This window comes from Bombyx mori, chromosome 28 (genome assembly GCF_030269925.1).
Source record: "Bombyx mori chromosome 28, ASM3026992v2".
Lineage (NCBI taxonomy): Eukaryota > Metazoa > Arthropoda > Insecta > Lepidoptera > Bombycidae > Bombyx > Bombyx mori.
Window position 1 is genome coordinate 9,257,305 of NC_085134.1, and position 14,775 is coordinate 9,272,079.

The 14,775-nt window shown below is 38.1% G+C and overlaps 3 protein-coding genes across 3 annotated transcripts in view; 1 reads left to right on the forward strand and 2 right to left on the reverse strand.

Moving 5' to 3' along the window:
- Positions 1–14,775, forward strand: part of glv4-like (gloverin 4-like) — a 223,310-nt gene that overhangs the window by 118,178 nt on the left and 90,357 nt on the right. The gene's annotated exons all lie outside the window — the stretch shown is intronic.
- UGT013830 (UDP-glucosyltransferase) lies at positions 84–7,347 on the reverse strand. The gene is given in 4 exon segments (NM_001257049.2): positions 84–827; positions 1,995–2,214; positions 4,378–4,600; positions 6,452–7,347. Coding segments are annotated over 4 exon segments (1,566 nt in total). The 5' UTR covers positions 7,286–7,347; the 3' UTR covers positions 84–538.
- Ugt (uridine diphosphate glucosyltransferase) lies at positions 8,856–12,448 on the reverse strand. Its single transcript, NM_001142488.1, is given in 4 exon segments — positions 8,856–9,141; positions 10,275–10,494; positions 11,052–11,274; positions 11,633–12,448. Coding segments are annotated over 4 exon segments (1,545 nt in total).

The window sequence follows — 14,775 nt, forward strand, 5'->3', positions numbered from 1 at the left end:
AAGTTAGATAGTGCCCACGTTGCAATCTGTTACACCAAAACTGTAATGGAAGGGTCGGTTGGGAGTATTTAATGAAAGATTTCTTCATAATTCAAAAATATTTTATTACGTAATTTAGCAAATTTATAACTGACGTAAAAATGATAATAAATATTAAGGTAATCTGTTTTTTTTTTTGTTAAAAACTACGAATTCAAATAAATTTTCAATCAAATCACCAAAGAACACCTGTGTATCTTTGAATCACGTTTACTATCTAATGTATAAACACCAAATTTCATGTGTATTTTTAACGGTAAAAGTATGTTGCGGCTTGGCTCTTCCCCAGGCATTGCTGACGTCCATGAGCGACGGTAACCACTTACCATCAGGCGGGCCGTATGCTCGTCTATTTATAACGCCCCTAAAATTATGTTTATTTATATTATGAAAATCTAGCTTTTTTTGAAAACATAAATCATAGTATATGCCCTATATATGATATATGTATATTTAGGCTATTCGGAAATCCCTTTTGGGATAACAATTACAAGAATACTCAATGCTTTTTTATTTTGTCATCGTAATTAAAATACATTTTCAATGACGTCATCAACGAAGATATCAATGTTACAATGAATGCAATAGCAATTAAGAAACTAACTAATAATACTGCAATTAAATTTAGTTCAAAATATTCAGTCCAAGATTTCAGGGCTCCTGCGGCTCGGAGATGAGTGGCCCCTCCGTGGCGCAGTACGTGCTCAGTCCACCACACGGCGCGCTCAAGAGGGCCCTGGGGCTGGTCGAAGACCTGGCTACGGAGACGAGCTACGTTCTGACGATAGCTGGAACATAAATCTATATATTAATACGTGAAGCAAAAACTTTGTATTCCTTTTTACATTGAAAATTGCGCGGACGGTGGAGTATGAAATTTTCCACACTTATAGAGAATATAGAGAAGAAGTGCACAATGCTAATATTTTTTTAAAATAATGTACAAAAGGTACATTAAATCAAAAAAGAAAACATTACACACACTACATACCCTTTATTTGACGCACACACGCATGCATACTATTTATTGTCAAACTTTTGTTCTTGACGTCTGTTGTCAAATTGAGAATAGATTAAATATTGTTTGTCTTTATTAATATTTTTTATAGTGTAGCCTTGGCGAAATTTGTGATTAAGAAGTATAAAATACAATCATAATAGTGTACAAACTTAAAATTCCAATTAATTATAGTCGAATTTCGACTACTGCGGGACCTCTAGTAAGGTTAATTAGGCTAACTACGGGATTTTGCGGGTTTTGGGGTTTTTGGGTTTGCGGAGGGACTTCAGCTCCCGCTGTATTTTGTATATTCCATGGGAAGTGCTCTGAGGAATTGTTTGAGATGATCCCCTCATCTGATTTTTATCATCGCACCTCCCGCCATCGGAGCAGAGTTCCCCCATATTATATGGAACCGCTGCGTTCATCGACAGTGCGTTTCCAGAGGTCTTTTTTGCCGCGTACCATCCGGCTATGGAATGATCTCCCCTCCACGGTGTTTCCCGAACGCCATGACAAGTCCTTCTTTAAAAGAGGCTTGTGGAGAGTATTAAGCAGTAGGCAGCGGCTTGGCTCTGCCCCAGGCATTGCTGAAGTCCATGGGCGACGGTAACCACTCACCATCAGGTGGGCCACTCACCATCAGGTGGGCCGTATACTCTTCTGCGTACAGGGGCAATAAAAAAAAACTTTCCTTCATTAAATAAAAAATTGATATTGGCTTGCAAAATAGTACATAAATATTTCCTACAAATCCACATGGCTCGATACGATTACTTCAGGTGTTTTTAGACCAGGGAATTCATAAATTCAGTATTTGGAAAAGAAATTGATAAGATAGGTTAATTAATAAATTATCGTGATAACCCATAACGGTTCCTAAGCAAAAACTTATACCTCAAATTTTCTAGAGTAAACCCAAAAACAGTCAAGATAAATTTTATTAGTAGCTCACCTTTCATCACCAGTAACTGTGTTGATAGCATTTCTGAAAGAATCCTCTGTAATGGAGCCCAAATCGAGTTTCAAGCCAATGTTTAGCTGAACGTATTTCTCTACATTGTACCATTGATCCATCAACATAGGTATCCCTATCAGTGGCACTCCAGCTGTGATTGCCTCTTCGGTCGATTGCAGACCTCCTTGAGTTATAAACACCTTGATCTTTGGATGCCCTTAAAGAAAATTCTACAATTCAACATTCCACTTGCAGCAAAAAGAAATAGAGCGAGAGCCTTATGCTGATGCCCATGAGCATAATTGACTACTCTCCAATAGTTAGGTCGTATGCTCGTGTGCCTGTTAATGTGTAATCACCAAACTATTGGATTATCTTTATTTAATGATTTGAATACTAATATAATTACATAGTAATTTTCAGTAACTTATTATAAAAATGATAAGGATTATTGGTTTTAGTAAATTAATGATCAATAAGAAGAATCGTTTCTGTTATTATTGTTTGTTATTTGCGAATCCATTATATCCACCAAACGGCCGTCTGGTGTAGTGGTAAGTGACATGGTCACTACACAAGGGGGTCGCGGGTTCGAATCCCGCCAAGGGAAGATATTTGTATGATAAATATAAATGTCTTATCCAGGGTTATGGATGTATATTAAAATATGTGTATGTGTATAATAAAAAATCTTACATTTATTTCCGTTATCTGGTACCTGTAACACAAGTTCTTTACGAACTTAGCACGGGACCAGTTAACGTGGCGTGATTGTTAGTAAATATTTATTTATATTTATTATTTGTTAGCAGGCAAAGAAATAAAATCTTCTGACAAAAAGTAACACGGAAATACTCCTCAAGATCTCTTGATGGTTAGTTACCAACGACCGATATACGACACCTGACCCTTTAATGTTCCCAATCGTCCTTTTCTATGAAATAGTATCTTCAACTTAGTATCTACATTGACACTCCCTAATACTCTTAAACGATGACGCCAATGTAAGGTATTCTAAAAATAAAAACAATGAACTTATAAGGACTTTTTGGCGGGAACGCGAGGAGTGAAGTTGTGTGATTTGTTTTATTTTGTCTATTTAGTGTTTCTTCAGGTTTAAATGTGTAATAACGGTGGTTTATTAACTGTTTAATATCTGTAAAAGTGCACAAATGTGGGAAAATGAAACAAAGCCGCTGGACGTAACTTCTCGGAATCCTCCGAAAAGTCCACTGCAAAAATCTTAGTAAATGACCACCATTTTACTGAGATTATAGTTCATCCCATATCATCTCATTTCATTTCATTTAATTTCATCCCAGTCGATTAATATCTCAAATTAATCGTCTTCATTTCATTTCACTCCATAATATCATTTTTCATAAAAATATTAATATAAATTAAAATAAGACATGACTCAAAGGTCTCAGTTACCAGGTCATAAAATCCCTTATAAAAAAATGAACTAATAAGCACGAATTTTCACATACTTACACACCTGCTTCTTTCTTAGGAATGCTTGTACAGGTTTATTGGGGCTTAGCAATGTTTTTCCTTTAAAAGGATTAAATTACTCACCCGTTTATAATGAAAAAGTGTGCTTAGTGCGAGTTTTTTAACTTCTCGATCGCGTAAAAGTTAACTCAAATTTGTATGGAGTTGGAACAGCGTTCCTAGCGGCAAACGTAGGCAAACGTTCCAACACACAGCACCAAAGTTGGGGTTGATGGAGAGTCAAACATAATATTGGTGCAATTTCTTAATTTGGGAAGCTATTATCAAGGTACAACAAGTACTTATAAGAGAACTATATTTTTCATACAGTTAACGACATTTTTAGTGGTGCATAACAAAATGTCAATATTTCCACTAAAAAAACTGGTATGAAGAGTCCATCCTACACAAGGTTGTCTATTACTATTGGATATAGCTCTAAGCAATAGCCAGGGAGGTTTATCACCTTTGCACTGTGTCAATTGTATGTGAGGTTTCAATGTCGGTTTACCTCTCAATCAATTGAAATTGCGAATTCATACTACTACAGTCGTGAGCACGTTAACTTATCTAAAATATTTTATTTCAAAATCAGTAATTATTACTGGTGGTAGGACCTCTTGGGAGTCCACACGGGTAGGTACCACCTCCCCGCCTATTTCCACCGTGAAGCAGTATTGCGTTTCGGTTCGAAGGGTGGGGTAGCCGTTGTAACTATACTGAAATCTTAGAACTTATATCTCGAGGTGGGTGGCGCATTTACGTTGTAGATGTCTATGGGCTCCAGTAACCACTTAACACCAGGTGGGCTGTGAGCTCGTCCATCCATCTAAGCAATAAAAAAAAATAAAAAAAAGACTAGCGTTCCTGAATTACTCATACATACTTAGTAAATCTGATTGTGGCAGCCACTTTGCTATTTTGATGTTTTCCGATTTGCCCGGCAATTCATCTTGGTCCCATTTCCAGAGTACATCGTAAGGCAGCTCGGAGAATACTTTGATGAGGAGTTGAATCCGTTCTGGAGGCAGCAGCGATGGTTCCACGTTTGTGCCGAAACTGATGTATACAACGCCGTGTTTTGAAGAATCTAAATATTCTTTCAAATCCTAAAAATGAAATATTTCACATAATAATTAAGATGCAGTGTGAATTCCTATTATGTAGACGAACCCATTGAATTTCTCGCCGGATCTTCTTAGTAGATCGCGATCTCAATCCCGTGGTAGCAATGCTAGTAGGGCTAGTGTTGCAATAGTTGCAGCAATTTTTTCAGGCTGAGCCCGTGAGCTCATCTACCGGTCCACATGTAGGTAGAATAACCCCTTTAGATATCAATGATTAGGAAGGGAAAAATATACATATATACCGACCAATCAAATTGTCTTACTCTAGCAAAGACCACATTTTTCTGCTCCCTCGTTCAGATATTTAATTTTTTTATTGCTTACTGGTGCTCACTCGTGCTTAAGTACTGGTTTTTATTTGTAGTAGGGCACCTTAGAGCTAGAGCTTGAGAGAAGGCTAGTTACCATCAGCCCACTTATTTCTGCCGTGAAGCAGTAATTCGTTTCGGTTTGAAGGGTGGGGCAGCCGTTGTAAGCCGACCGTCAGCCGCCATCTCAACATTCACTCTTCTCTCTCTCATATCGTCATTCACACACTCCATCCATGTCTTCTTCGGTCGACCTCTTCCCTCTCTACCTTGCACTACCATTTCCATACATCTCCTAGTCACATGCATCTTCTCTCTACGCATCACATGTCCATACCACGCTAACCGTTGAACTATAAAACTGAGACTTAGAATTCATGTTTTAATTTTGGTGGCAGTATTTATGTTGATGATTTTTAAGGGCTCCGGTAATCACTTGACACCGAATGGCGTTAAACTAATCCACTCATCATTAAAAAAAAACTGGTTTAATTCATACACGGATAAGTGAATAATTATGTTTTATAAAAACGAAATAAATTTGTCTAAATATGAGGACCGCATTCTGTGGAAGGCATTGGGGAAGTTCTATGTCCAGCAGTGGGCAGATAAAGGCTGATGATGATGATGATGTAGAAAGTAAAGGTCCATTGGTTGCTATTGCCTGCAGCAAAATACTGTACAAAAAGCGCCACATGTCCAGAGCCTGAGTCAAAAAGGAACCTTAAGTTTCTCGCCTAGCATATTTGAAAGTTTTATCTTGCAATAAACATCTGATGAAAACGTAAGTAGGTAATATATGTTTTTTTTTTACTGTATATTTGGAGATAAATAATATCTCATATACATATGAGATAAAACTGATGACCGTGGCCAACATTATCTTACATGCACATTTCGCTAACACTGATAAGAAATGCATCTGCAAATAGTTTCCATGCAAATGCATAATATGATAATGTATTTGTAATTCGCATAAAAGTTATGCTTCACTGAATTGTGAGATTTCTTAGATATAATTAAAACTGCTTTAACAATTAGTAATTTCCTCTGTATTTTTTATTTCTTAGATGGATGGACGAGCTCACAGCCCACCTAGTGTTAAGTAGTTACTGGAGAGCCCATAGACATCTACAACGTAAATGCGCCACCCACCTTGAGATATAAGCTGTAAGGTCTCAAGTATAGTTACAACGGCTGTCCCACCCTTCAAACCGAAACGCATTATTGCTTCACGGCAGAAATAGACAGGGTAATAAATTGTATCCTCTGATCATATTCGGATCTCAAATGAATTAAATTAAACCTCAGTCAAAATAGAGCCAGTATTTTTTAAATAATATATGAACACTCAAAAAAGATTGCTTTTTTATATGCATACATACAGATAAAGTGATGAAAATTTTAAATTTCAACAATATATATTTTTTCTACGAATTCAAAAATATATTTACGTGCCCACACGAGCAACCAGTCAAAATTGCCTTAATGTAACCAATAGGATATAGAATGTTTGAAAACTCACCCCGGGTAAATCCTTCTCTGGTTTCTGATGTAAGCCACCAACGTATATGACATTAGGAGGGACAGGTGTATTATTCTCCCAAACAGCATACGCATTCAAGAGTATCATCTCTACATTTTTATAGGTATCTCTCACAGTTGGAGTGCTGGGTCCGAAAATCCTTTTTACCATTTCATCGACCTTATATTCTGCCTTCCAAAAAAGATATTCCAAATAGTAATGAGTAAAAATTTCGTGCGTTTTCTCCCAAAATGTCAAATTAAAAATTCTTTGGTGCAGCGGAGGCGGGTATAGTACAGGATGCGTTGGGACGCCAAGTATACGAAACACATATTCCACACCTCCAAATGAACTGACAAGGATTGCTGGTGCATCGAAAACGTGCGTTAAAATAATTGCTGGTCTAATGCATGCTTCTAGAAGGAGCAAATCAAACTTCTTTGCATCTTTAACTTTGATCAGTGCTTGAACTTCTTTGCTTTTCAGTTGCATTTCAAACAAATTCGTAGTTAATTCCAATATAACAGCTGATTGTTCGAAAAGATCATCGGAGCTTCCTCTGGAAAGTTTCATGAAGTCATTTCTCCAAGTTGTGTACGAAATGTCATGCACGTCGATTTCTGTATAGTTTTGAGGGGCTTCGCCTTTCTGGTACATAGGGTCAGTTGTGACGATTACTAGTTCGTGACCTCTTTTGTGAAGCTCTAAGGTGAGACGTCGGAAGACTACTTGATGACTGATTGATGGTGTAGGGAACACTCCTAAAATTCTAGCCGCTTTAGTTCCTTGCAGAATTGTGATTAAGAGCATTATTATCACGATTATTCGAATCATTTTTTTTTGTTATCTCGCGTTGAAATGCACAATACATTTACCCGGCACAACGGTCGATCTTTAAATGATACGAAATTGGAATATTGTCTTTATCAACTTTAACCCTTTGACTTATATGTTGGTCACCGGTGTCTTACGTGGCGCACTGAAGTAATTTATTTCGGGTTGTGTTACTACGGCGCCGGAATATATTGTAGACTCTGGGAAAGACGAATTTGATGATACTGACAATGAATCTGTTTTTAAGAGAGCTAAAATACAATCTCGTCAGGCTCATCGTGACCGGTAAGGTAGATGGGAAAAGACCTCGGGGGCGCAGCCCAATACGTTGGTCCGACCAGATCCACACCGCTCTTGATTCCACGTTTCACAACGCCTTCACACCGCCAGAGACAAGAATGGATAGTGAAAGATCGTGCGTGCAAAGGTGATACAAAAGGGTGGTCACGACCCTCACGCGATGAGGAATACAACGCAAGGAGGAGGAGGAAAATACTGAAACTTAAAGACATTAAAAACGAAAGAAGGCAAAGTAAGGCAATCCTGGAGCTTAGTAACAGAAATCGACATAATTACTTCAATGCGCCATGCAGGGCACAGATGATCTACGCGGCAGTCAATGGGTTAAAGAAAAAATTGTATGATGGGCTTTATAAATATCGATAAAGTAAAACCAAATTAGCTTCTGTTTCAAAGTCTTTTTTTTTATTGCTTAGATGGGTGGACGAGCTCACAGCCCACCTGGTGTTAAGTGGTTACTGGAGCCCATAGACATCTACAACTTATATACGCCACCCACCTTGAGATATAAGATCTAAGGTCTCAAGTATAGTTACAACGACTGCCCCACCCTTCAAACCCCACCCCACCCTTCATCGTGGCCTAAAGGATAACAAGGCGTCTTGTGTAATCCTGTCGAACGATGCGGCTATGCTGGTGTTTAAATTTCAAAAGTACCAAATTTTATAATTAATTAAAATTGTTCACAAATTACTTCCACTAAGGAATAAAATATTGTAATAAAACCGAAACCGGAAATTATTAGATTGTAATTTATGTAATTACTATATAATATTGATAGATAGACCTCAAATTTCAATATCAGATATCTATGGGGGTCGGTAATAACTTAACATTAGGTAGGCCGTGAGCTTGTTCATCCGTCTATGCTATAAACAAAGCAAAGTATTTATTTCAATTATTAAGTGCTTTAAACACAATCACGTCCAGTGAAATTACATTTGATTAAATACCCAAATTGTATTTAAATTTTGAACACTTAATGTATCACTACATAGTATAAAACAAAGTCGCTTTCTCTGTCCCTATAACCCTATGTATGCTTAAATCTTAAAACTTCCCCAACGGATTTTGATGCGGTTTTTTTAATAGATAGAGTGATTGAAGAGGAAGGTTTATATGTATAATAACATCCATTAAATAGTATAGAAATCAATAATAAATTACAGTTTCCGAAGCGAAGCGAGGGCGGGTCGCTAGTATTAAAATAAAACAAAATTGTGATCGAGTATTAACTATTTTAAATCTATATTTAGCAAATTTCTCGGTTTCAGCTTCCCTTAAACTTAATCGTAGCGTTGAAACTATTTAAAAACCTCCATAAATACCAAACTATCGAAGTAAAAATCATAACAATAACAATGAAACTGATAATTAATACTGAAACCAATTCTAAGTCTAAGTATTGTGACCAGGATAGATTGGCGCCGGCAGCTCGGAGATGCTGGGCTCCTCCGTGACGCAGCACGTGTTCCGTCCACCACACGGCGCGCTCCAATGAGCTCTGAGGCTGGTCGTACAACTGGCTTCGGAGACGAGCTATGTTCTGACGGTAGCTGGAACATAGGCCAAAATTAAAGAACAATGGAAATTTGAACAACATCATCATCATTCTCCTAGCCTTCTCCCAGTCACCTGGGGTAAGCGCAACATGTTTTCTCCTTCCATACTTCTCTACCATGTACCATTTCTTCACTCACTCCCCTCTTACACGTATCGTCTTTCACGCAATACATTTATTTCTTCTTAGATCTACCTCTTCCTTTAAAGCCTTCCTTGTCGCGCGTGGTGGGTGCCCAAGAATACCCTAATCCAAACTTAGCTCATGGGTGCCGTAAAAGGCGGTTAAGAGCCAAAGCCTGACAAAAACCAATACAACCTTGGCCCAAAGTCGACAAAAGCATTTCCAAGGAGGGTTGACGTCAGGCACGCGGCCGGTCATAACACTTTTGCCAAAACTTAGAGCAACATGAGAATGAACAAGGAAGTTTGAACAGCGAAATCAATCGAATTTTGGGTCACCAAAAGAAATGCTGTTTAAAAACCTAATGCAATCAATTTTATGATGCTAAATTCGAGAAAATCATTAACTGAAGAACAAAAGTTAGTTGTTTAAAAGCCATTTATATCATTATTTGCAAAGTCATCAATAATTATCTTTGTGATTATTTTACCTTGTAATAATTGCAGCTGCGTACATAACTACGTACTATCCTCTGTTATTTTTTCAATGCAATCGCTATTTTCAACCTTATTATTTTATTCAGCCGCGACTCTTACAATGGGCAACCGGTCCGGGTCTCAAAGAAGGATATAACTTTTAAATGTCAATGGGCTCCGTCAACCCTTCTTAAGATAGGTAGTGTGAGAATTCATTTGGGCAGCTATTTTTTTTTTATTGCTTATATGGGTGGACGAGCTCACAGCCCACCTGGTGTTGAGTGGTTACTGGAGCCCATAGACATCCACAAAGTAAATGCGCCACCCACCTTGAGATATAAGTTCTAAGGTCTCAAGTATAGTTGCAACGGCTGCCCCACCCTTCAAACCGATTACTGCTTCACGGCAGAAATAGACAGGATGGTGGTACCCACCCGCGCGGACTCACATGAGGTCCTACCACCAGTAATTACGCAAATTATAATTTTGCGTGTTTTTCATTTTAATACATGATCTAAGTTAGATTTACCTTTCATCGTTAATTATCTCTTTAATGGAGTTCTGTAATTTATCTTCAGAAAGATCGTCCATGTCCAGTCTTAATCCGATTCTATGTTTCACGTACTGTTCCACGTTGTACCACTGGTCTCCCAACATCGGCATCCCAATCAGGGGTACTCCAGCCGTGATCGCTTCTTCCGTTGACTGCAGACCGCCTTGAGTTATAAATAGCTTGACCTTTGGATGCCCTAAAAATGTAACGAAAACTTAAATAATGACAAACACTCGGGGGATACAAGATCATCCAAATCGAACTGTTTATCTTCCAATTTAATATCTAATCTGACTTTGATCTGATGTACCGGAGTAACTGTTTTGATAATAATAACATAGACATTTACAACTTAAATGCGCCACTCACCTTGAGATATGATTTCTAAGGTCTTACTTTTAACAGTACAACGGCTGCCCCGCCCTTCAAACCAAAAACGCATTACTGCTTCACGGCAAAAATAGGCAGGGCGGTGGTACCTACCCGTGTGAGCTCACAAAACGTCCTACCACCAGTAATTACGCAAATTATAATTTTGCGGGTTTGATTTTTATAACACGATGTTATTTATTCCTTCACCGTGGAAGTCAATCGTGAAAGTTTTTATTAGTTGTCATTAATTATTTACTCTTTAGTTTCTATGGTACATTTATGGTACATTTTTTTTTACATTATTTTTTCCCTACATTTAAGCTTGGATGTTATCCATATTAAAACCTATCTATCCTAACGGTTTGAGTTGATTGAACTTACTGAGTAAATCAGGTTGTGGTAGCCACTTTGATATTCTAATATTTTTCGATCTTCCGGGCAACTCATCTTTGTCCCATTTCCAGAGCACATCGTAGGGTAATTGAGAGAACGCTTTGATCAGGGTTTGGATTCGTTCTTGTGGTAACGCAGAAGGCATGACGTTGGTGCCAAAACTTATGAAAATAACACCGTGTCTCGATGCATCTAGGTAGGCTTTTAAATCCTGTGAAATAGAAAACATAACTGGTTGAAAATATTTAAAGATTCCAGTTTTATTTATAATGTCTCCATTGTGCATAAAATATAAAATCTATTTTAAAACCATTGAAAACATAACAGTGCATTACTTTATTCGGTTTATATTAGTAAGTTCCGTCATTGTTTCATCGTATTTTGTGAGTCCATTCGAAATCCAAATAAAGTGTATTTTTTCTAATAACAGTACTTAAGTGACTTTCTTCTTCTTAGTCCTAGCTTCTTAGACTTTTTTTTATTAAATGAATTTAACACTAACTAATACAGATAGCAGATAGAATAGCAGATATATATAATTGTAATATTTGTTGATCCAAAATACTCACCGAAGGCAAATCCTGTTGTGGTTTCTGATGGATTCCTCCAACGTAAATAATATTCGGTGGAACCGGACGATTGTTTTCCCAAATTGGATGAACGTTCAACAGTATCAAACTGATTCTATCCATCATTTCGCTTAGACTTGGGACATTGGTGCCAAAGACGCTCGTAACCAGCTCATTATCCTTCTCTTCGAACTCTTTCCATATGCGTTCAACGGTATAATGGCTGTACATCTCCCTTAACTTTTCCCAATACGTTAGATCGTAAAGTTTTTGCCGCGTTACAGCTGGATAAAGAAGCGGATGATTTGGGGCCCCAAATATGTCATAAATATCTCGGAAACCGCCCAGGGAACTCATGAGAACTACGGGCGCGTTGAAGACATGACCTAGTATTATTGCCGGTCTCACAATTGCCTCTATAATCAGCAAATCGAATTTCTTTTCGCTTTTCAATACTTCCTGGAATTCGTCCGTCAGAAATTGTTTCACGAAAATCTTTGGAATTAAATCAAATATTCTCGTTAACTGCTCGAAAATATCGTCAGTTCTTCCTTTACTCGTTGCCGAAAACCCTTTCCTCCATGTCTCATAGGACATGTCGTGAACGTCTATCTCTGTGTAGTTTTCTGGTGAGCTCCCCTTAGCGAAGACAGGATCAGTCGTGAGAACGACAAGCTCGTGGCCTCTTTTCGCCAGCTCCAAGGTCAAAGGTCGGAAAGCCACTTGATGACTTATTGAGGGTGTCGGGAATATTCCCAAAATCCTTGCCGCTTCACTCCCATACGTCAAACAAATCACAAAAAAATACAATTTCATTTTGACGGAAGTTGCTCCATGAATAGATGAACTAGCCACAGCCTAACTCGGTTAACGACTGACGCTAAAATTTATAAATTCTATAGTGTGAATTTTAAATCGTATTTTTTTGTTTGATTCACGAAATACAAACCAGAAGCACTTGGCTTTGACCTTGCCTGAGTCGTTACATTTGGAAAAACATACACTGATAAGTATGTAATTACGCAGTCGTGTTTTAACATTAAGCTAATCTCAAAATACCAAAGTTAAGAATTATTATTAAACCGGTTGCCTTGATATTCATAAAGCAACATCGTAAGAGAGCATTTTTGATATAAAAATCCGTAATCAATCAATTTTCTGTTTCTGTCGTGAAGCAATCTGAAATTTATCTTTGAAGAATAAATAGGACATCCATTATTTTGTATGAGGTCACTCATCAGATAACCGACTTTTGCAGGCAAAAATACTACACGATCGTTTAAAATCTTCAATTTCCCAAGTTCGAGGCCTTGAAGCAACAACTCAGCGTTGGTATTGTTTCGCCAGATCAATTAGTGTAATCATATAGTACATTAAGCCAATATTTACATTGTAATCGCGTACTATTCAGTGATAAGGCGATAGTAGATTGAAAACAAAACGTTTCATTCATGTGTAAATGTAAGTAGATTTATTATCATGTTCTAACGATATGGCTTTTTTATTTTTTATTTTTTATTACTTAGATGGGTGGACGAGCTCACAGCACACCTGGTTCTAAGTGGTAACTGGAGCCCATAGAAATCTACGACGTAAATGCGCCACCCACCTTGAGATATAAGTTGTAAGGTCTCAAGTGTAGTTACAGCGGCTGCTACACCCTTCAAACTGAAACGCATTACTGCTTCACGGCAGAAATAGGCGGGGTGGTGGTACCTACCCGCGCGGACTCACAAGAGGTCTTACCACCAGTAACCACAAGAGGTCCTACCATCAGTAAAACTGGTAACTTATGACCGCTGACGTCTAACAGTTTGGCACCACTATTATGCCTAGGGATATTCACAAGGGATCTTTTTAGGAAGCTCAGTGTCGCGCAGCGAGCTATGGAGAGGGCTATGCTTGGTATTTCTCTACGGGACCGAATCAGAAATGAGGAGATCCGTAGAAGAACCAAAGTTACTGACATAGCCCGTAGAATTAGCACGCTGAAGTGGCAGTGGGCAGGCCACACAGCGCGAAGATCGGACGGCCGATGGGGCGGAAAGATCCTCGAGTGGAGACCACGTACTGGCAAGCGCAGTGTGGGACGGCCACCTACGAGATGGACCGACGACCTGGTAAGAACCGCTGGGTCACGTTGGATGCAGGTGGCAACGGACCGGCCGCACTGGAGATCACTTGGAGAGGCCTATGTTCAGCAATGGACAATGGACAGGCTGAGATGATGATGATGATGATTATGCCTAGTTCTAAAACAATGCGCTCTATTTTAAAGACACACATTTGTGCGTATTGCACGTGCCTACATGAATAGACGCAATGACGCCGCATCTGTTTGTAAGGCCACAATTACAACTGTCTCGCTCGTGAAGACTGACTGGTTTACGTTCGAAATAGGCATGATGGATTCCCTACTGCTAGCAGACTCAATGTATTCTGTTTGGAAGGCTGAAATAGCCATTTCCATTTGGTTTAGCCATCAAACCGAAACCAATGACTGCTTTGTGACAGAAGTAGGCGCGATAGTCGGACGATTGGATAGTAGGTGTTTTTCCAATAGGATATCTACGGTATTTAAGAGGCATATTAAGGTAAACAAGAAAAAAAAATATGGATCCTGTACTCTGCCTAAAAAAAATGTGACCTTAAGTCGAGATAACACGGCGTAGATGAGTTTTTTTAGTATACAAATCACGTACTACTTATCTAACAACAAAAAAAAACGACCAATTGAATACCGCCGAAATAAAGAGTCACGATGAATCATCGGTTTGTATAATTATCTCTGTTATACGATCCAGTCCAGACTTGACTCATAGTACGAGTATCTATGAAATGATTGTGATTAATGTTTTTTTCCGTATTGAGTCAAGGAAAAACGTTATTGTTTGTAGTCAAGAGCAACCTATGATCAATGTCAAGGTAGGGCCTATTAAACACATTCCCTTATGAAGTATTCCTTGCTGAATTCAATTAAATTTAAATAAATTTTAACACTATCATGTGTTCAATATACTTAGAGAAAATTTATGAATACATTCAAGGAAAACTTACAAAAATTGTAAATTCTAACATAAGTCTCTTTAATGTTTCTGACATTTCAAGGTTTTGATTGATATTGTTGAGTTTAACGACAATTT